This window comes from Numida meleagris, chromosome 6 (genome assembly GCF_002078875.1).
Source record: "Numida meleagris isolate 19003 breed g44 Domestic line chromosome 6, NumMel1.0, whole genome shotgun sequence".
Lineage (NCBI taxonomy): Eukaryota > Metazoa > Chordata > Aves > Galliformes > Numididae > Numida > Numida meleagris.
In genome coordinates, this window is record NC_034414.1 from 44,867,363 (window position 1) to 44,891,228 (window position 23,866).

Genomic DNA, 23,866 nt, shown 5'->3' on the forward strand with positions numbered 1-23,866 from the left:
CAAGAAGAAGCATTAAGAAACAAGTAAAATCTTTTCTCTTAACTGCTGCGAGAATCAGGATACCAAAAATGCATTATCAAGTACAAAATAAAACAGATTCCACCTCAAATACCTACATAAACAAAAAACCTCTTGCTAGAACCGGGAATATAATTTGGATCATTTGCTTCTGTACCATTCTTGGAGGCTGCACTGAGTAGACATGTACAGCTCGCAATTTACTTCCAAAATACCCCCTGAGGAAAAGATCCTCTGAAAGATTTCCTAAATGCTCGTTTGTACACTATGTGTTTTAATTAACGTACAGAATAGAAATTACCATTTAGATAAGATAATGCTCCCCAGCCACCCCACCCTTGCTTCCTGAAACTCTGCCAGGTTTATCAGCCCTTCATCCACTCATTTTTGCTAGCAATCCTCAGGCCCCAGTTAGCATTAATTCAGCTGCAGTTGGAGGGTTTCTCCAAGGCACTCTCTTCAATTCCAAAGTGCATGAACTGCTTAATTTGAGTGCTCTGTGATTCGAGTACTTTAAATAGAAAAAATACTGCAGGAAATTACAGACTTGCTTATGTGACTGCTCCAGTAGGTGCACAGACAGAGAGAGCTGCATGCTCCAGCCAACAGTAAGGAATGCAAGGACACCCCATAAAGCCTTCGTCTCCTGGCTGGCATTCCAGAGTTCATGTGCAGAAGTTGTAGAACCCACAGTGGACAGTGTCACAGGAAGAGCTGACCCAAACCCTACTCAGCAGCCAGGCCTGCAGTGAGGAGTCATGCAGACAATCAAGAGATAGAAAGACGCTGTCTGGCCATGGAAATACTAATGGGATTTACAACCACCTTATGCAGATGATCATCTTTTCTCCAGTTCCTTTCACTACTCTTTGTTCAGCATGTGTCTTTTTTCCCTTGGTCAAGTGCTGAATGTCTTTGTATCTCCTTTAATACCTCATACTTCTAGTCTCTTATGAAGAAATCCCGATGTGGTAAACATTCACCACTGACACCAATAACATATGGTAAATTTCTTACCAAGCAAGTATTTATTCAGGCCTCCCAAACTCAGGGTCCAAAACAGAGAGGCAGACGCTTCATTTTGCAGAATGTTTCTTGACTAAAGGATTCAAGGTGGGATCGGGGATCCTGTGGCTCTTGCCACAACTGATGGGCTCAAAGTCTCCATTTATGCCCAAGGTACCAGTACTAACCCAAACCTGCCGAAGAGGATGCTGTGCAAATTCATTAGATAATGCTTGAAAGTAATTGAAGATATGTGATAACTGTTCAGAGTTATTAGCATAATTCAAGTATAATTTACCATTCCTGAAAATATTACACAGATTTTGAAGACTACACCTACTACATGTGTACATAAATACGTTACATTTAAATTTTATATATTGCATGGAAAATGTCTTGTCATGATTTTCTGTGGAGTGCCATGCACATCTGAAAGATGGACTGAATAAACTGTACTTTACTGTACTTCTATTATAGTGACCAGATTATGATCTCCTAAGAAATGCAAGTTTTCCTTGATAGCAGAAATTGAGTCAGAGTTTCAATTTCAGTGAAGGAAACCATAAATTATGGTACCAACATGCATTATGGGCAGAGGCAAGTGCAATAAACTCTTGAATAAACAACTAAGTAGAACAAAAAACTTTCTGTTTTGAATGAATACCTTTGTACCTAAGTGAGAAAATTCAAACTTTTACAATGGGCACTCAAAAATTCTTTTTGATTTCACTTTTATAACACCTCTGATAATGAAACAGCGAACTAATTTCATCCTATGCAGAACTGGCATGCAGCATGCAAAAGCACGGCAGAACTAACAGTTCACATTTTCTTTACAAATAACGAACCTAACTAAAAGTTATAAGGGTGGAAGAATATCCTTACAAAGAACAAAACCCAAATCCACTCGAAAGGTGAAACACTTAACATGCAAGATCTAACTAGATTTATAGTAACCTGCCAAACTTAAATTTCCACAGTTCATGCACTGAATAAAGGAGGAGACTAATGTAAAAAATATATATATTAAATGATTATATAATAGGAAGAACTGCATTCTGAAGTACACAAAATAGGAGAGATGAATTAAATTTGCATCGAAAGACATAAGCCTTTATTTTTTTTTTAGACCTGTCATCTACTTACAGTAGACAAATCACTACCAATAGCTAATTAACCTGACAGTCAGCTTTGTAAGGAGAATATATTACGGCACAACAGCAGTCTGACATGGTTCAGCAAGTGCAGAAGAAATACGACTTGTGAAACCATCACCACACAGCACCGCAATGAAAGCTGGGACAAACTTTGTGTTGGTCTAACAAGAAGAGCATGTTGAAATCTTCCCCAACTTCACATTTAGTCCTGAATTCATTAGAATTAGCTAAATCATGAGTCATTTTGTAAACGTAGTGCTCTGTGCAAAACAGTTCTTTTCCAGCTCACAGAATCCAAGCAGAGAAGAATGTACATTAAAATCTGAGACAGGTTAGCCGGACGCAACCAGACTTTTCTAAAAACATTTTTAATCCTAACCACAACTCATTCCACCTAGTCCTGAGCATGTTTCTTCATTCTTTCTTCAGTCTGAAAGTTGTTTTTCAAATTGCCTAAAACTGGGATTCTCTTCCCTTTCGAGAGGTCATCCTGCTCTGCCCTTCGTGGGGCACTCCTGGCACTGGGGATCCCAATGGCCCCCATGCAGGGCTGACCACAGCTCCCAGCCATGCGCCACCTGAAGCCTCCTGCCCAGGGAAATTCTGCTCATGAGCCACTGAGAGGACAAGACAACTCCAATACAGAGGAAATGTATTGCTTTAGGATCTGTTTTCACATACCAGGTCTGCTCTAAGGTACATTTTTTCCTTATTATCATTTTAAACCAACCTTCAGCGGAAAATATTAGTACTGAAGGACTCTAAGTACTGCCACAACATCTCAATTTGTTCAGATAAACTCAAATAAAATGTAAGAGATGCCTTCAGTTAGGCTAATATTCACTGTCATCATCTTAAGCCATTGCACTCCATCTGTGGATTGCTAAAGAGCCATCCAGCAGACTTGTAAACTCGCACATTTCATTTGGGCCTTTTACATTTCATTTTCCTCCTCTTGAAAAATAAATATTTAAGTTTTTGTGTTGCAGTTAACCACGGAGAAGTAAAGTATCAGTCAAAAACTCAGCAATGTCTGTTCTGGAAGTTTTGCTCACAATCCTCCCAAGATCAGGAGCTAAGGGCTACCTGGAAGAGCTTTATGTGTCACTCTTTGGGAAACTACTCAGGTGAAAGGCAGAGGGGGCATCTCTAAAGGCAGTTGGCAATTCATGAAACATTTACAACACAAATTTCAATACTACTGACCTATATGCACCTGCAGCTCTGGTAAGACAGTAACTGCTGATCTTGGCAACACGATTTCAGAAGGATTCATTTCAGAAATCTGCCAGTAACTATGGATCTTGTTCTTTAGAACTCATTGGAGCTTTGCTAATCCATGGTGACCAAACAGAAAAGCCATGGAGCCATGACCTTGCAGTATTGCCTAGTCACGGGATTTTGCTCCCATCAAGTTCTTCCCCTTGCCATTTCTGCCTTCAAGTACTAAGCAGTTCATCAGATTGTACTGGGAAGCCAAGGGTTTACTGGGTGCCTTAAGCATCAATTTGAGCAGACAGTACCAAGCGGCTTCTCTTGTCTTCTGGTATGAAACTTCACTCTGAATACCCATGTGCACACAGGGTGCCTTTCCAGGATTAATTCTGGTCAAACCATTGAGAGCAAACATCAGTGCTGTTCTCCAGAACCAGTGTTGTTCTCCAGATGTATCAAACCCTTGCTTAGACACCAGGTTGGATATTTCAGGCCTCATGTTCTTACACCTACTAGGGAGGCTTCCTCTGCAGGTAAAGAGTAGGAGCAGCTGTATCTGGGCAGGATACTGTACCCTATTAAAAGAAGCAGCCGAGTTACAGACACAGAAAAGGAAGTAGGGGAGATGAACTAAATCTACAGCATGAAAAGGATTACTTTCCTATACGACTACAGATTTATTTGTACGTGCTCAATATATTTGATAACACATGTTTATATATAAAAACATTTGTTTAAATACACACACAGACACTGACATTTGTTCACACAGCTAATCAAGCTGTCTGGCCTTAGCTATTTTATCTTTGCCTCCCAAGGGAAACAATGTGTTGTTCTTGTTTCAGGAGAAACAACTTATTTGTTAGTATCAGAAAGTGAACCATGGAACTCAACATGTGTTTCACAAAGCAGCATATCCTATTATAAAGAAAAACAACATGTGCATTCACATAAAACAAAGAAGCTCTGTTGAAAAGCTTCAGTGTAGGGATGTACTGTAGAAATATGGAATTAAAAGACATGCAGTAAGTATTCTTAATATCTACATTACAATTATGCATATGCGTAAAATTCAGGACTGGACTTTCCCACTGCTACGTGAACAACTTTAATTTCAATTTCACCATATCCTTCCTCTGCATTAGAGAGCACCGTAATGGACCAGACATAGAAATAAACATTGTCAGAGAGAAAGTGAACGTATTAGCTTTATTTTATGCAGTTGCAACTACTGAGAGACTTTGACCTTTAAAAAGAACTAAAACTTTGAGAAAAAACACATAAAAAGAAGCCAAGGATCTCATAATGGTATTTCCAAATTGATGGAAGCTGTTCCAAGATAGCTTGAATATAGACTCATATTTTCTTTGCTAATTTGTGGTCAGTATTAAAAACATTAACAAGAGGATCAATTATTTCACCAGCTTAAAAGTCTTATGGACTTCTGCCAAAGATCACTTATGTACAAAAATGGGAGTTTATCTCCTGCTGATTTGAGAGGACTGCTTTAAGAATGGATGCAAATGCAACTTATCTTTCCTTTAAAAGAGAGAGGAATGGCAGGAAGAAGTGTTGTATCTACTGCAGGCTCATGTTTCCAGCCTACTGCCCCAGCAGGTGCACTTCAAGCAGACTGACAAGGATAGTGTAAAGGATTACTTACCCCAAAAGGAGTCTCAGATTTGTTTCTTGGGTTCCTGAATACGCTGTACTTCTACTAATAAAGGGAAAAAACCCGCCTCCTTCTCTCTAGAAGACTCACATCAGTTTCAAGTCTGCTATAAATGACAGCAATATAAAGCGATGCGTGAGAACGAACTTCAGCGATCCCAGAGCTCTGCATACTCTCAAGTGTACAACTGAAGAACTTCTAGCGGTTAAGTTTTATTCCAATATCCGAAACCAACTGTTTTTTCCACATTTAGCTTAAATAACACACAACATGAAATGTGCATACTGTGAACCACCCTTCCACTTTAAGATACTCCCTAGTTTTCTCTAGTGTTCAAATAACATTAAGCTCACCTAGCAATATGCAATTTCCATTAATTTACCATTTCTTGTTGATGCCTAAGAAATGCCTTTTATGGAACCAAAAACCTACCAATCTTCAACCAGCAGTACCGCAGTCAGCTCAGACCAGCAGGCAGAAATTCTTCACAAGTTGGAAAGGAACAATTATTGCCTATGTTAACCACAGACACCACTAACACAAAAAACACAAGACACAAACATCTCTTAGATTTGACCACCGTTGCTGCTTTTCCCATAACTTTCTTCTGTTCACTGGTTGGGAAGCCTCTGTCTGCAAAGGGATGTCTAACTGCCCATGGCACAAGACAGTCCTAGCACAAGAGCTTCTTAAAAATTCCAAGAGTTCTTCTTTTAATTCTCTCAGTGTAGCTGTATCTCCAGAAACCTGACATGCTGTCAAGGAACAGCCCAACTTGACAACAGCTTTCCTTGTTCACAGCAAACTACACACCACCAGAACTGCTCAGTGACACAATTGCAAAACTGTTCTTATTTTAGTCATCTCCACGTAAGGCACAGACGCATGCCTCTCTTGTGGCTGTACTCTCGAACAGAATCTACAGTTACGAAAGCCAAGATTACTTCTAATACAAGCCACCTTCAGTGTAGGAATGCCAAACAGTAGCAGGCTCTCAGCATGGAGCATATGCTCCAGCTCATCAGCCCAAAGATCCTGATGGCAACAATCACAGTAATTTTACAGTTCTGGAAATCTTTACATACTGTACCATGTCCCATGTTACTGCACGCATCCTACTGCTCGTTTCTAACCATGACCTGCTCAGAGCACTGCTGCTGTAAAGCCAGCACTAGGCCACGTCCCTGATGTGGGCCACCGACCTCTCCTGCTCCAACCCAGTCTAGCTGGAGGTGGGCTAGCCCCACATGTCATTGATAGGACAAGTTTGACACACGCTGCTGCCAGACTTGTCTGTGTCTGTGGGGACCAGGCCACTGGGCCTGTCATTACCAGCAGCCCCTGGGAGATGCTCTCCGTGCCCCTGGCATGCAGAAATGCTGGGCACGGGCATGTGAGCCTCAAGCTCTGAGCAGGGAGCAGCTCCTGGTGGGAAATGGGGAGCACTAGAGTATACAGGCTGGCAAGGAGAAGGGCACTGAGCAGGAGCTTGCTAAGATCAGCTCAGTCATTTAGCCGTGTCCCTGGAGAGCTGCTACCTGCAGATGAGCTCAGCACTGATCTGGGCAAGGAGCAGCCCCTCCCGCCTCCCCTCCAGGCTTTGGGGAACCTCTCCTACCCCACACTATTAACTGGAGCGGCCAGGCCAGGCTGCAGGGACTTGTAGCAGCAGTTACTCCTCCCTCCTGTGTGTACTTCCAAGTGCTGTTTTACTGCTGCCGCTCCCGCTGGAGGCAGGGCAGCCATACCTCTGTGCCCATGCATGGCAGCACGGCCGGCCTGCAGCAGGCACCCACACCCTCCAGTTGTCAGGGAAAGTAAACAAAGGCAGTAAACTCTGTCCCGAGTCACCCAGGAGCAGGAACTTCAAAGTCACTCCGAGGGACTGTTGCAAAATACACAAACTTATCTGCAAAGATAGCAGAAATGTCTGTGCAGATCTAAAAGGCAAGTCACCGAGTTTCAACGGAGTGGGACTTAAACTTATCTTGGCATACTCTGCAACGTGAGCTAACATGAACAAGACCTGTCTGCTGCACTTCAGCCTTTCTGCTCTTCAACTTCAAAGCCAAAGGTGGCTCGGGAGTCCTGTGCATGGGGAACACAAGCAGGCAGCTGCCATGCTTTCCTCGTCATGGCTCTGACAACCATGTTAACACAGCCACACTTAAGGCAATTACTAAATCACAGCTTTGGCCACTGTATTACACACTTAAGTAGAAAAATAAGAATAAAAAGACTATCTACACGCTGTACACCTAATGCATAGCACCCTGTTTACAAGTGCACTACACAGAACACAGATAAAAATGTCATGACAAAATGACTGTTTCTGTAAGGATCACTTCAAAATGCTGTATGTGGCTGCTACTGTCTACTGAATGCACACAGTGTTTCCAAACCCGCACACAAACACGAGTCCCTGCCAGCACCCTCAGGACTCCAGCAGCCTAGCCAGGGCTTTACCCACTTTCTCAAACAAAGGCGAGCTCTGCTGTTCAAATTACTCCCTTTGGGATGTGCTGTACAACCCCTCCGACTTCATTTTACTTCTTTGGTAATACCACTGCAAACACACTGAATGCTAATAATAAATAAATTATTCAAATATTCTGTCTCCACGGAGGCAGCATGTGAATCATCTTCCTGAAAGGGAACTCCTGAAGAAGCTGTCAGGTCCCCTTCACTTGGCAGGGGGGAAACTGATTTAAATAATTATGCACTGTGAATGAAAACTGATTTACTGTAACAAGATAGTAGCTTTGCCGTTAATTCAATGGGCTGACCAAAGCCAAGACGTCAGCAAATGCAGAGCATTTACAGATACCACAGCTGAAAGGAGGGTGGGGACAGGTGCTCAGAGAAGAAAAATTTGAAGAGAAAACATGGTGAAGCCACCAAGTTTGGCGCTTTCCTGATTAAGGCAGTACACTGCTAAACACAGCTGGATACTCGAAACCCCAGTCTCCACAAAACAGTCATTTATGGAGTTAAGAGCCAATTTCCAGACATATCAGTAAAAGTAAGGAGCCCAATGGAACTTCAAGAGAAAAAAAACACCCTGCAAAAGCTAACAACCAGCAATGTTGTTCTAAAAGGTTAAGTTCCCTGCTGCTAAAGGTTCTCCCATTAGTGAAGCATCAAAACAAGATACAGAGCCACTGTTTGTAGACTGACAGCTGTGGCCAGTGCAAAGCACTGTTGTTACCACCATCATTTACCAGGAAACAAATGAATTACAACCCCACTCAGAAGTACTCAGATTGCTGGGAAATACGAGACTCCCAAATACGCATTAGAAAATGAATGTTCAGTTAGACTTGAGCATAAGGATCTTGCCCAAGGTGTATTATACATGAGAACACTTGAAATGGACTGCTTTGCATCCCTTTTATAGTTCTGCAGGCCTCTCTTCTCATGGTCATCATTACATTTACGTGCTATCAACGTTAAAATATTTGTAATAGAAATGCTACCTTGCCTTGTTAGTTTTCCTTTGCACATCCAGGTAGCAGAAGAAAACATTTCTCTCCTCTGCACCTCTCCCCGCTGCCTCAGATTGCACCTGCCCTGCTCATGCAACAGGAAGAACAGGTGAACTGAATTTCCACCTCTACAAAGAAGCCCATGGTCCCTGTGGCATTTGCTGGTGGATGCTGAGCAACGGACCCCAATTTTTCATGGTATTAGAGAGAGAACACAGGCTTCTTGCAGCCCTGTTGCCAGCTTCCATCTTAAAGGTACTGAGAGCACATCCCCCCAGGCCTCTCCAGAGAAAAGACTGAGTACCTGCTATTGGCAGCACTTCTCCAGAGAAACTGATCCTACTTCTGTTATATATTTCCTGCTGTGTCACTACTAACACAAAAAGCAGGCTGAACATCTTGATTTATAAGAGCAGGCAATTCTAATTTAGCCTTTATAAGGGAAACCAGGAACAGTTGCACCCTTCTCCCTCCTCCCACTGGCTTACTTCCACCTCAGTAAGTGCTTCTATTAATAGCCAATACTTGGAAATGTGAAGTCCCAAATCTGCTCTCTTATTTCTCACAATGATTCACTCACTGGACGATGGATTAAATGGGCAGTTTGCTCAAGTCAAGGATTCTCATGCATACTAAAGAAGGGAAACATCTCTGTATGAATGTGCAGATGTGTTCATGAATGAGTGGGCTCCTCATCTCTTATGTAAGTCTTCTAAGGACCAGTCTACACACATTTTGAACAAATAAACTTTCTAAATAAGAGATACAGGTTTTTTTGCTCTCTCAAATATTACCACGCTTTGGCCATCTCCTGAAAGTCTCATGTTATGCCAGTACATTAAAACGTGGAAGTCACCATCTTCAATTGAGGGAATCAAGGGTCAATACTCTTGCCTGCAGCAGCAGTGCCCAGAATTTCCACGCCCACTCGGCAAAAAAATTCCAGTTGCTGTCTCCTACTGCTCCTGATGATACTTGCTGGGAGATGTGTTCCATCTCCCTCCTTCAACAGCTTGCCACAGGCAGTGCCCATCATCTCCAGCTACAGCAGGGGCAGCTAGACCAAGGCTGTTCATGCACACATTGGTGGAACCATGAGCCAGAGATGGAGGTATAAAACACTTTCCCAGAGGAGCTGAGCCATTCCTGTGTGAGAGCATATCGCTTGCTCTGTTCTGGTGAATGAAGATGCCTGTTCTCACAGCTGGTGGCACACAGCTAGCAAAGCGGTGTGTGAGTTCCAGGGAAGACAGCTGCTTCTTTCTGGGGCTCCCCCAGCCAGGTGAGACCAGAAGCCACGTATGACTCCTCACTCTTCCCCTCTCATGCTCGGCAAATGGGAGAGGATTTTTGCTGATCATTTTTTCCCCTTTCTAATTAAAAAGGATTCACTAAAGGAAAGCTCACTGAAAGGACGGCAACTCACTGAATGCAGCAATCCTGTGCAGATGCAAGCTGAGCTCTGGAAGAAACATTTTTCACATCTCTGGAATAACAGCACATGACTTTGATGTCGCATCCACATGCAGCAGAATTAAACGGCACTGCTCATCAGCAAAGCGAGTGGAGAAACCACCATAAGCAGACTGTATGGGGAGATCATGGCTGTGCCTGCAGCTGACCAGAACTGCTGGAAGCAGTGCTCCCAGGTGGTGACCCAGTCACACTAAGAAGAGCCATCTCGGCCTTCAGCCTCATGAACAGCGTGCGGATGACCCATGGTCACTTCCTTTTGCTAGGAAATGAAGAATCACTCACCCTGCTATTGCAAGGGTCTGCTTCTGCTGCGCTTTGGCCAGAAACACAAGACCCAAGAATTGCATTAAGACTGGCAGGCATACACTTGCCTTAAAGCACAGGGAGGACACTGTGCAGCCAGTGCGCTGAACAGCCATGGGGCTCCTGCATCTCCCAGGGCAGCTTCTGCAGCTCTCACACTCCTGCTTCAGTCCTCAGCAGGATAGGAACTGCATCCACAGACCTCTGCTTTCAAAGCACAGCGTCCTGTTTTCCTGACAGCTGTAATTATACCCACAGGAACCATCTCTGGACACTTCCTTGAAACTCAGTACAGAATAAATTTGATACAAGAAGACACAGTAATACGTTGCATTTAGTTTCAGTGTAACAGCAAATAAAACAAAGACCAGTGAGTTCCAAGTGTTTTTTTTTTTCCAAGATGAAAGTTTTATCTTTAAGAAACAAACAAAAGCCCTCCACAGACCAGATACATCTTCTTACAGGTGGCACTCCCACAGCTGAAATTCATGTATGACTGCTGCTAAAAGTTATGTTAAAGATGTACTTTTAATTTATTCTGGGAGAACGTTAGATACATTGAGAACAAAATAGATTTATTATTGCAATTGATTTATGAACAACTGCATCCTCAAGGCGATATCCTGAGCTTAAAACTCAAGACCCATGCAGAGGAAACAAAACAGATCTTATCTGAACACAATACATTAGTTTCAAGGCCTTGAAATTAATGAGAATACAACCGCACCTATCTCCCAGCACAAATTCCTGAAGAGTTTAGTACACATCCACATTAAAGGCTTTTCTTGTGCCATACATTTTATGAAATAAAAAGAGATATGTGAAGACAGCAGAAAATGGGAAAAAAACAATGGGAACAGAGGTTATCAATAAAGAAGATGAAAAAAAATTAAGCTATATTTTGAAACAAACTACGCAATATGTATAATAATGAGTTACAAATTCCTTTGTAGGATAGGTAAAGCTGTAAGAGCAAAATGGTGTATTTCTTTGTCTTGGGAATCCTGAAGGCTAGAATGCAGCAGACTCCTTGGATGTATAAATCAGTTCTGAGAGGAGAACCTGGTACGGCTGGTGTCCTACCTATGTTATGTGTTGCATGGCGTTTCATGAGAAAATCAAAGAGAAAAGCATATAAGGTGCAATTCTCACCTAGTAGAAGGAGCTCAACATTTGCAATAGCGCCAGTAACTTACTCAACAGCAGATTTATCATTTCATAGAATCATAGAATGGCTTGGGTTGGAAGGGACCTCAAGGATCATCAAACTCCAATCCCCCTGTTGCAAGCAGGGCTGCCAACCTCCACATCTAATACTAGACCAAGCTGACCAGGGCCCCATCCAACCTGGCCTTGTACACCTCCAGGGACGGGGCATCCACAACCTCTCTGGGCAGCCTGTTCCAGCACCTCATCAGTTACTCTCTTGGTAAAGAACTTCCCCCTGATATCCAGCCTAAATCTTTCCTCCAACCTAAAACCATTTCCCCTTGTCCTGCCATTATCTACCCTTGTAAAGAGTTGACTCCCCTCCTGTTTGTAGGCTCCTTTCAGGTACTGGAGGGCTGTAATGAAGTCACTCCACATCCTTCTCTTCTCCAGGCTGAACAAGCCCAGCTCCCTCAGCCTGTCTTTGTAAAGGAGGTGCTCCAGCCCTCTGACCATCTTTGTGGCCCTCCTCTGGACCCTCTCCAACAGCTACCTGTCTTTCTTGTATTGGGGGCCCCAGACCTGGACACTCATCATTTGTTTTAATATGAAAGTTAATGCTAGGAACCACAGTACCATGATCCTCATAAAAGAAACTGAGGTAGTTATTTCATATCCAATAAAATTATAGTCAAAATGAACACAGCATATATATTTTGGGAGATGTGTTCAAAATTATTCAGCAATGTACATGGAAAGACAGAAAGAAACAGAGCATTAATCCTGCTCACATCAAAGACATTATGGACACAGAATTGCTACGAGTTTTAGCATCCCTTTCTCCTCATTTGCTGTTTTGAGATACACAGATAACTGGTTTCTCTTTATCTTTGGAGAGGTACGTTAAATCTTTCACAATGATTGAGTTTACTTTGACAAACAGGTTGAGTATACAACAAATGGAAACCAGGAGCACCTGCTAGTCTTCCTTGGCTAAAAAAATACTGCTTACATTGTAGAATTGTTTTCTCTTCACTCCCCAAACCAAAAAGAGCATTATCTTTAACAACTCAGAAGAAATGTGGTATGACAAGTGCACATTTACCTTTACTAAAATTTCAGAATTATTCTGTATTATTTTCTGTAACACTCACTGAACGTTCTTTTCAGATGTAGTAAAATATTTATCAAGTAAAAATACTTCAAAATCCATTTGTTACCTAAGCTTTTGCCAATCAAACAGCAGTGATATAACATGAAACTGGTATGTAAGTCAGTATTTAATTCCTTCATTTGAATTAAGCTGGATATAAACATTGGCAGAAGAGACATAAGATGGCCAAGTAAGGTGGGACTTCAAAAAACTGTCCACACCTTCACCTCCAACCTCCCTGCAGAGACAGCATTCCTCTACACAAGTCTTGTGGAGAAGATAAAAGCAGCAAAGAGGTGGATGTACTATTCCCATGCAACCTGCTGAAGCCCATGCATGGATGCCCTCATCGTTGGGAAAAACAAAAGAAAGAAAAAAGGAAAGACTTTGTTATTTTGCTGTTTTACAATCAAAACCAAGTGCTAAAAGATAACTTTCAGAAGTTTTATCTTCACACTCTCATCCTTCCAGTCTCATTGCTGGATCATGTATATGAGAGTTCAAATTGGCTGGCTTTTCCACTTGTAACAGCAACACAGGATGCCCACTTGCTCCCAGGTCTTGAGGTTAGTTGCTTGAAAAAGCAGTCCTCTCTCTCTTCTTCTCTATTTCTTTAATATGAGGATTTTTTTTATTGTTTACCTCTTATTTGGAGAGACAGGGAAGAGCAGAGAAGAAGAGAGTGGAGAACAGCACACTTTTTTTATTGGCAGAAGGTTCTGAGCAACAACTGAGGCAGCAAGGACTTCAAAAATAGCTGTACTTAGCTCCTGGACATCTTGCATCATATGAAGAAGTAAAACACAGCCATACAAACTTGATAAAGCAGCTTACATTTTAAGAATTGAAATCACAAAAACCATATACGTGCAGGTAGACGTTTAAAACCAGAACAGCTGAACAAATGAATCAAGCCCATCTATTCACAATAGTTTCTTTTTTTCTTTAAAAAGGAATCAACAACAGAATTCCAAGACTGCAAAGACAGCAGATCTACCCTACTGAAATTAAATTCAAAGGCTGCCAGGCTCTACAATTTATACTGTTAAGAAATAATCCAAATGCCTTAATGTATTTAGAATACATATGAACAAATCTCAGCATTAGTATTAGATAACAGAATGATGCAAAGTCTTAAATACGTGCAAGTTGAAAAAATATTCTCAGGTGAACTACAGATGTTGGACTAGGTTGGTGTGCAGAAGGTGAGCAGTGCTGCCTGCCAATTATTCACCTGTGGGCCTAGTTGTGAGTAAGGCCTCATTCTAGGTAACTTGGATAAATGTTTGGAGGACATTACACAGCAATTTCTGCCACAAAAAAAAAAGCCATAAAACTCTTGGCACCATGTGAATAAACACAGAATTAAGACACTTCATGGACAGCTGCTAGCGAAGACCATAAAATCTTCTTTAACAGCCTAAGTTACTTCTGCAGCATACACAAATGTACAGAGTCTGGGGTAGCAGCCTTCTGTGCTCTCAAGACGCTTCTCTTAAGAATGATGGTAGTTCCATGGGCTTAGCAGCAGAATTATAAACACACTTCGCAGTGAGTAATAATATTGTCCATCTAAATAAGATATTTCAAATTCCTCTGCAAAGAGAAGCACCCTTACACACGGTAGCTTTCTGGAGAGAAATACTCTGTTACTGTTAATCCACTACGGCTCTGCTACCAATCTTTGAGTACCTTTAGATATAGCACAATTAGGGGGTAAAAGAAATTACATCTCACACAGAACAGCCTTGCTTCATCCACACAGCTTTAAGTGGTGTTACTGGAACATTTCATTCTGGGCATTCCCTATTCCGCACAAAGGTAAAAAAAAAAAACAAAACCACACACAAAAAAACACACCTTTGCCATAATATACTGTAAACAAATTAATAATCCGAGGAAAGAAACAAAGCAGCAACTTTTATAGACCACACTCACTTTATGCAGTGAATCATCATTTTCAAGACACCAGACGCGCAGTAAAGGAAACAGATTAAAGGAAACAAAAACAGTTGGTTACTTGTTGCCCAATGAATATTTTAAGAACTGTCCAGTTTGCAAGCAGAGGTATAGGTTAAGTAGAACAGTTACTCCAAGATGTAGCATCCATCACCTACCTTGCAGAAGAGCTCCATTTCTCTTGAAAAAGGTGCTTCCTGGCCAAATGGGTGGACCTGATGTGCTAAAGGTAATAAGAAATAAGTGTAAAGAAAATCTCATTCACATTAAATAATTATAAGTTACTATTTATATGAATTCCATTTTGTTTTTACAGCGAATGCAACTTCATGGCATTTTTGCCTTCAAGCAAGAGTCTAAAATTTCTCTTTAAAAATAGGTTAATTTTATTCAAGATGCATTCTCTTCATAAGAAGAACTCAGCACAGCACACACCCACACTCTCACTTAGAGGAAGAAAGAAAAAGGCTATTTGGAATAAATAATAATTAAAAAAAATAAGTTCAGAATTTTTTCAATTTTTTCCCAAATTCTCAGTACAGCAAATTCTATGCTTTCTTTCAATGCCATCCACTAAAACGCAGGGAGCTCAGGGTCCAGAGATCGGTAGGAGGCCCTGACCAGAGCCACACAGCCCACATCCCTGTGTTTCATGTTCCCCAACCAGCCCTGACACTGCCCAGCAGCAGCAGATCCAGCCATGGGCTTTCACGGCACTCCTGGCCCCATGAAAATAAAGCAAGAACCCACAGCTGAACAGAAAACTTCCCAGACAGAAAAGGCCACTTTTCTCCTTCCCTAACCAAGCAGATCTGTCTGACAGCCCATCCTCCTTCTGCCAAGCTCAGTGCCCCAGGAAAGCCCCAGGCTACGCCTAGGAGAAATAGCTAAAATCATAGGAAAGGTGTTACAGCATTGCTGAGGCAGGTGGAAGAGACAGGCTTCCTCGGACCTCCCCAATGGTCAGGAAACAAGCTTCCAAATAAGCACTCCAAGCTTGAAGACAATCATATGCATTTTACTACACAAAGCTTTTACTGAAGTTACTATCACTGAAGTACACAACGAGAATTGCCCTGCTCCCAAATTCTAGCAGAAATTAAAAGCAAAGAGACTAAATACCCTTCACTAAGATCAATATAAGGCAACTCTGCCTTTGCAGGTAATCCCCCTTGCCCTTTGGAAAGCCCCACGCGCCATTTCTGCTGTTACCTTTGTCTACCACTACAATGCAACAAAATGGAAAGCAGATGCTGTCTATTGCATTTACGGAATGAGCAAAGTTTTGATAAAATGCCATACATTGAAAAGAAACCCGCTATTTTTGCAATCATTCTGCAGAGACTCTCGTGCTAACATATAAAAACTTCAGCGCGTGGCTTATTTCAATAAAGTGTTAAAACACAGTCCATAAAAGGATCCGTGGCAATTACAGGAGTAATAAAAGCCTTCAATACTCCTGAACAAAAAGCAGAGTTCAGAGACACAGAGAGAGAGATTGAAATGACCAAAAAGAAGTTAAGTAGGCCTACATTCAGAAGTGCTAGAGTGCACTGGGGGGTGCACTCGTCTGAATGCACACACTCACTTCACAGGGCTTAATATAACTGATTGTTTGCATTTCCTATAGCGAGCGCCAGCTCCTCAAGTGCAGCTCCTCAGCTCACATGAAGGTCAAGGGCTGCTGAGAGTGTTCGTGCTCCTGCGAACAGGCTTGATGCTTTGTATCACGGCGAGTCCAGGGTAATGTGCGGGGCAGGAGCCAACAGGTTGCGAGTGAGAAGTGGCGGAGCAGCCCTCTGACTGCACCCAACGTGCTCCCCTTCCTGCACCCCCCTTACTTCACCTGCTGCTGCCTCAGGAATGAGGACTCGCAGTGCTGCACCTCCATGCATCTTCAAATCCAAACAGTGTTGGTGGAGCTGAGAACTGGAGCAGTGGCAGAAACCCAGGCTGCTGCGTGCTTCTGAGTGGGTGGGAGTGGGTTAAAGAGGAGAAGGGAAACCATATATTTGAATAGACAAAATGTCTCCACCAAAGAAACAAAGCAATAGTGATTTATCTTATTTTCCAATTTGAAGGCCCAAGGCTCTTGTAAAAAAAACTCCAGTCTGATTCAGCACAAACCCGCAAACTGAGAAAATTAACTCTGCCTTCCCAGGAAAGGAAGCTAAAGAATTCAAGCACGTAAATAACATTGGCAGTGACTGGTTGAGCCTTTCAAACAACTAACTCCTGTGTTTGTGGGGCTTTGCTTGAGTTCAGCTACCCCTGATCAGTGCTGGAGAAATCATCTTTCTATTCCCAAACTTTTGCCTATGAAGTCGCAGATGGCATTAATTATTAAAACATATTTCAAGCTGAGAAATAAGAGTTAGGCTATCTCTCACTTTAAAGTGTTCATAAGCTGCTTCTCCCTGTTTCAGATTAAGAAACCATTTCAAAACCTTCATTCTTCTAAAGATCATCTACAATAAAAAAAACATTGGATCCATCCCAGGCATTTTTCCAAATGAATTGTTTCTTCACTTCAGTCCGTAAGAGACTGGAGAACCGTGACTGCTTCTGCTATAACATAAAAATATGAAACCTGCTTTATAAACTTCCATTTGTAATCAATATGTGCTGTAAGATTAATGCTTATGCAGTTGGCATTACTAACAGCGGAGTTTTTCTCCAACCTGATGAACTAAACACACCAACTGAAGTCAAATTTCATTTCCAATCCATCCCCACACAACTAGTGAAGAAAGGTGGCTACTGGTTTGAACTGCATTGCTGCAGGAAGACCTGTGACCTGTGTGGGTTTGGACCAACTTAACCTCCCAGCAACAGACAAGCACAGTGTGCTTTTCTGGGGCTTGGATCAATAGCAAAGAGCTGAAATTGCAAATGAACATCTTGACAGAACACTAATTAGCACAGTTTATGGACAAGAGGGTATATGAAAACCCCAACAGTTACCTGTCAAGGACCATTGGTTTGATTTGTAGAAAACACGGTCACTTGAAGCATACCCTCAGCCAAAGGAATACCCTAGAGTGCAGCAGGATTTGTTGCAGAGGCACCAATTTGCTGCAACTGCCTACAGTGACAAGTGGGCCTGGATTTCTGCTGGAGGCAGCTCTTCCTCTGGAGACCTGACCAGCAGGAACCCTCAGTGCTGCTGGGCCTGGCACGGGAAGCTGCCTGAGACAGGAGGGCAGCAGGGATGCTGTGAGGGAAAGCTTTTCCATCAGAAAATGCTGCTTTGCTGAAACCTGAAACATTCCATGATTTGGGCATGGCTTTGCTGGAAGCTGCCTGGCCACTCTCAGGCACACAGAAGTCACCCCGTGCACAAGCCCCTTACTTCCACTAACAAATGCAGGCACACATTTATGAGATCATTCAAAGGTGTGCAAAATTTGAGTGACTTAAAAAAGGAAATGTATATTCTTTGTCTTCTGGAATTCACATTAGAGCAAGGGGACTGCAGATCCTAAAGCCAAGCACTAAAACAAAAAATAAAGCTGGAGTACGAATTCTCTTTCACAGTTGCAGCATTTCACAACCATGCCAAAACCTCTCACAGGCTTCTTTGTCAGAAAGGCCAGATTAATAAGACTTTAAAACCCCAAACAACTGAAAACTCCAAACAAACTCAATTGTGTGGGACTGCACACCACAATTAAGGGCTGACGAAAACACAGAGGCAGCAAATGGAGAGCAGTGCATGCGCTCCTGGCCTGCCTGGAGCACAACGGGAGGCGGAGGGAGGGCACAGAAAGGGTAACCAAACAGTGCGCCCAGCAAACATCCTGCAAAGATGATGAGCAACTGAAGCATCTCTATACCCAAGCCAAGGCAGCAGCTTTGTGAAAAGCTGTGGCAGGAAGAAATGCAACTCTCCCCGTCCTGACCAGCACAGTGACACCTGAGGAGAGATGGGAGAACACCAGCTCACGGCCGCCCCTTGTCCAGGGCTGGCAGCGCATTCAACATGGCAGTGGAACCTCATCTCCCAGGAGTGAAGGTATTGCTGCAGAGCCTTCATCACCAACCCATTCCACAGCTAAATTCCTCACTGCAGATTCACCTGCACTTCTGACAACCAGCAAGCTGAAGAGGACACCAAGGAGGGCATCAAACCTGGGAAGAGTGAGCTGCCTTGTCAAAGCAACCAGTAGAGCATCTTGCAATCATTCTTACATTCAAAATAGCAATAGGTGTTCCTGTCTGGCTGGAGTCCATGAAACCTTGCATCATCGGCAGCAGGGAACGTTGCTCTCGGAATGCATGTTCAGCTCCAGACGTGAGCTGGACTCAGCTTGCAGCCAGAAGGTGCTGATGGACACCCAGCCAAGCCGCAAGGATCTGATTTGTACCACTTCTTGAGAAGTCAGCTTTGGATGAGGAGATAACCGAGACAAACATTTCAGCAGAATATTTTTCTGGGAATACAGTACCCTTCAGTGCTTCAAGATGAGCAGCACTTCTTCAGGCCACACAACCTGGGTTGTCCAGCGGGCAATGGGAGAGTGGAGAGGTGCAGCCCTCATATGCTGCCAGGCGGCCTCCAGTGCTCCTCAGCTCTTCAGTCCCTGCACTATTGCCAAATCTCACTCAGCATTCTGCCCAGCCTGACTGTCCATGCTGGGCTGTAGCTTCCAGGAGCTGGTACCTGCCCAGCGCTGCAGGGAGGCCTCGGTGCTGTGCATCTGGCTGCACTGCAGCTACACTGAAGCATTTGCCACTCACAAATTTTGAGCAATAGGGGAGCATTTATATACTGCTGCACCTCTAACACCACGTTTTGTTAACAAGGAAAAAACCCACACAATCCCTGCCAGCAGCTCGCTGGCAGTTAATATCACAATTAGCTATCGCCTAGCAACAGTCAAGCAAGCTTCCTCTCAAATCGAAGGGAAAAAAAAACTCTGCCAAACTGGGCTAATGACAATACATAAAAAATAACTGGAAGGGACCTATTAAGGTATTTCCTGATTTTAATGAAATCTGATTACTTTAGAGAATTTAAAAATACAAACCCATTACTCTATCCTCTCAGATTTTCCGTAACTGACACTACATTATTCTTAAGAAGATTTATGAATTCACAATACTAGTTTCTAATTTATGAAGACTGATCTAATATTCTGGTAATGCTCCTCTTCTCTCTGCACTTCAGGCTTTTGTTGTCTCTCGGTATCTCTCAGTCACGGCGACAGGCGGCATGGAGACTTTCAGCTCCTGGATGGAGCCTCTCCTGGTTCCCCCAAGGTGCCTAACACATTTGCAAGCGAATAATAAAGATTCTGATCTCTTGCGCACTCTAAATGAGTTTTCTATATGTCAGGACTGCCAGAGGGATTACATCTAAATTTTTATTAAAGACAAAAGAAAAGTTGCACAGGAAAGCTATTCACAGATGAAACACCTGAAAATAAAATTTAATGTTACTTTGTGAAGGATAAAGTGGAAAGTTGGCTAGATCTTTGCATTCCTCAAATAGCCAAAGCCATTCTCCTGTCACTGTCTTCACTTAAAGTAAGTAAGTAAGCAAACAAGGAGGGAAGGAAAAAAGGAATAAAAAAAAAATCTCATATTTTTTAGATGTGGGATAAAAGGGGTGATGCCTGTTCTCAAGAAAAACACGGCTATGTGGTCTTTGGAGTCCATCAATGACTCGGCTGTGGTGCTTAAGGGACTGTTCTCACTGCTGAAGTCATATATGAAGCCTTCTTGTGCCCTGGTGAGGCCCCGTAGCCTTCAGCAAGAATTTCAGTCCTTCCAAAGAATTGAGTATGTATTCGTGGACAACAACGGAATAATTTTTCTTTAAAGAAATTAAAAAAAAATCCTTATATTTATAGAGTTGTTTCAAATATATGGCTATCTGAAGTATGACATGGAAGGACAAATAGAAACTTGCCACTAATAACCTGTGTTTAAGTGTTTTAACATATTTATTGTGAGAACATTCTAATTCTAGGCTGAACACTAGAATAGGAAAAAGTCCATATATATTTAGAAATTCATGGGGAAACAACCATCCCACATTACTTTCACTTAAAACAGATTTGTCTCCAGCAGGAATCAGGAGATGCCGGCTATCGGCCTCAAATTCTCATCCTGCCTCTACTTCTGAATCATGCTGTGACTCCAGGCAAGTCGCTTCTTTCTTCCCCAGTTTTATTTTTCTTCTTTTGGGAAGAGCAGAAATACATCCTTACCCACATAGTCCACATACCTCTGGGAGGAATAAAGAACTGTTAAGTAACAGCACGTTAGATGAGGAAAAAGTCTTTTGAAGTACATGCAGCTAAAAAAGGAGCAAGATAGCACATTTCTACTAGAGGACTGGTTGTTATTTTCCCCTGCTTTCCTCATTTTCAAGTAAGGAAAAACACTGCAGGTCACTTCACATACTGTAGGGCTGTCTTTCTCCTTAATCCACAGCTGTTATTACCTGGCTCCTAGGCTATTTATCACTGGATGAAATGCCGGTGGCAGTCGTCTGGGAAACTTGAGAACTGCACACAGCTGCCCATGCTACAAAACACGCCTGCAACAGCTCATGCAGGCACGGTGGGCTGGTCCCACGAAGCCCAGGTGATCCCGACTGCAGACAGCCAGTGACCTTGAGACCACTGCAGGCCTGGCCTCCTCTGGATTGCAGCTGCATCAAACGGTAACCTGGTCAGTGGGGAGAAGTCTGTCCCTTTTCTATTCTACAAAACCAGAAATGGAGCACTCTGGTTTTCTGATTACAAGCTTTGTCTGATGCAAAACAAGTGAGGGGGAAGAACACCTTAATTTTCTATTTGATATACAGAGTCTATTCAGAGTTAATGCTAAAAATTCTAACAAGGCTTTGGACAACCCTGATGCATCAGAGCAACTGAGCCACCAGCTAGGTGCACCATATACAAGCACTCTCCCAGTCTGAAACCCATCAAAACTTAACACAGCCTGAGATGGCTCAATTTACTTCTGTTACTCTGGTGTTCCATTTATTACAGTTGCAGAATTCCAGCAGCTCCGCCGGCACACCTGCCTGGATTTCACAGTTCTTTCTGTGTGAGGCTCCCACTTACATTTCCACCCATGGCGTGACCACGGCACGTCCATCAGTCAGACCTGAGATAAACAATAGACACATCCCTGCTAGGAACAGCTTGTCATCCATCGGTGAGAACATGGTTCTTGTTAAACACAATGATGCACCTTGAATATGCACAAAGATACAGACATGGACACTCCAGAGCAAATCTGATCTCCAACAAAACAGAAACAGATGGCGAAAAGGAAGAGGAGGCCTTCAAGTCCCCCACACAAAATGTTTCATGCCACTTGCTGAAATTCTTATTTATCTGCTGTGGTGTGACTCCTCATTCCATCAATTTAAGTACCAGCAAAACTCAAAACCAAGCATGACCTGCAGACTGCTGCCAATATGAACTCCCCTCTATCACTTTCTCAAAGCCAAGGCGCTTACCAGCAGAAATTTTCCATACTTGGTCTTTCTCATTAATCTTGAATGAATGTGGTTCAGACGATTCAGAACTAATCTGGCTTCTGGAATTACAGAAGCAGAGGACAAAACGAATGTTTAACCTCTCCCCTGGAACACTTAACCTCCCCCAGATGCTGAGGGTATTTTTCCCAGGGAAGCTTAATGTGCTCAGAGGCTCCGCAGCACGGCACGCTCCTCTGCAGCAGTGATGTGCGGCATTGGGCTGTGCAACAAACTGCTCGATGCACATACTGTAAAGTTAGGCAAACATGGAAAATGTGATGATAATATTAATAATAAACAGAAGTCGAGTACTCACAGATACAGAGAGCCTCATTTACAGTTTTTGATTGTAGTTCTTCATGCGTATTGGCTACAAGAGCCCTGTATTCAGTGGTCACAGGCTTCTCCTATCCCCTAGAAGATAACTGCCTGAGGACTGTGCTGCACAATGTGAGAAGTGCTCAAAAGTCAAAGAATACACAGTTTGAGGGTGCTTCTATCATCAGCACACAAGTTTAACAAATAAACTTCAAGTTATCTGTAGATACACAACTTTAGAAAGGAACTGCTAAGGCATAAAAAATAACTATCAAAATTTATCTGGTTTCACTCATCCACGTTCCTGTGATCACTTAGTTTGAAGAATCCAGAGCTTTATTTCAGGGCTGCGGAAGGGACAGACCAACACTCACGTCACAACGTGTCTACAGCACCTGACAGGGGCTGCTCCACATCACAGCCTGGGTGGGAGCAGAAGACGGTATTTTTTGCATTCAGAAGCACTGTCGAAACCTCAGCTAAACCAGTCCTCCCACCCAAAGAGCTGCAGAGACACCAATTTCATGCACAGAAAGGAAAACATTGCTCAGAGGTAACAATGTGTCCCCAAGGATTGAGTAGGATGGGGCAGAGCAGGGTCATCCAGCTCCCCACCCCTGCCGTCCCTTGGCTGGGACCTGTACAGGACCTGTGCTTCCTAGGTCTCCAATTGCTAGCCCACTTTGTCCTCCAAACCAACTGCACTCTACTTATTTCTGCAGCAGCAAGAATCACAGCATCCAACCCCCAGTATCTTCTGCTGAAGATTTTCAAAGCAGAGCTATGAAATAATGCATTTCACACATTCTGCAAATCTAACTGTAAACGAATGCTCAGAGGACTTCATTTTTACTCGTTTTTAAATTATCTTTAGCCACTTTCATCTTGGCAAAAAATAAACCTCCCACCTGTAATGGGAAATAACATTCAGCGTGCATCTTTTTCCCTAATTCTTAACTCTCAGAACAGCTGTTCAGCCTGTTGAGAATACTAACACTGTACTTAACAGCATTGTAATAATCTTCTCAAGTTATAGTTTTACCTGGATGAACGAAGAAACTCACCAAGGAAAAGAAAAGCTGACCTTTCCATAATTTATAGCAACAACTCACACATCTACTTTTAAGCCAGCAATTCTTCCTATGACAGATGAAGTTGCATCTTTACCAAGAAGGAGACTACTTTTCCAGAAAATGTCTTACAGTACTGCTGTTTCAACAAATCTCAGCTTCTTCAGCGGAATCTGGTGATCTGGTCTATGCTTTCCTCCGCTGGCTACTTCTCATTTGTTTGTATAGAAATTGAAAGTGACCTAGTAAGATATGGCTTCAATGCTGTTCTTCACTCTGGCATTTGCAGGAGACAAAGCAGAGGTAGAGAAATAAAGGCTGCATAAGGAAAGATGGAAGTGGGCATGGCAATTGCTTGCGCTATCAGATAGATTTCTATGAGATA

At 42.7% G+C, this 23,866-nt stretch overlaps 1 protein-coding gene across 6 annotated transcripts in view; it reads right to left on the bottom strand.

The window, feature by feature from the left end:
• The window catches only part of FOXN3 (forkhead box N3), a 186,608-nt gene that overhangs the window by 56,743 nt on the left and 105,999 nt on the right, over window positions 1-23,866 (bottom strand). For all 6 annotated transcript variants that reach the window (XM_021403784.1, XM_021403783.1, XM_021403778.1 and 3 more), the window contains exon 4: window positions 14,751-14,815. In XM_021403784.1, the coding sequence (XP_021259459.1) occupies window positions 14,751-14,815 (65 nt within the window). The remainder of the gene's footprint in view (window positions 1-14,750; window positions 14,816-23,866) is intronic.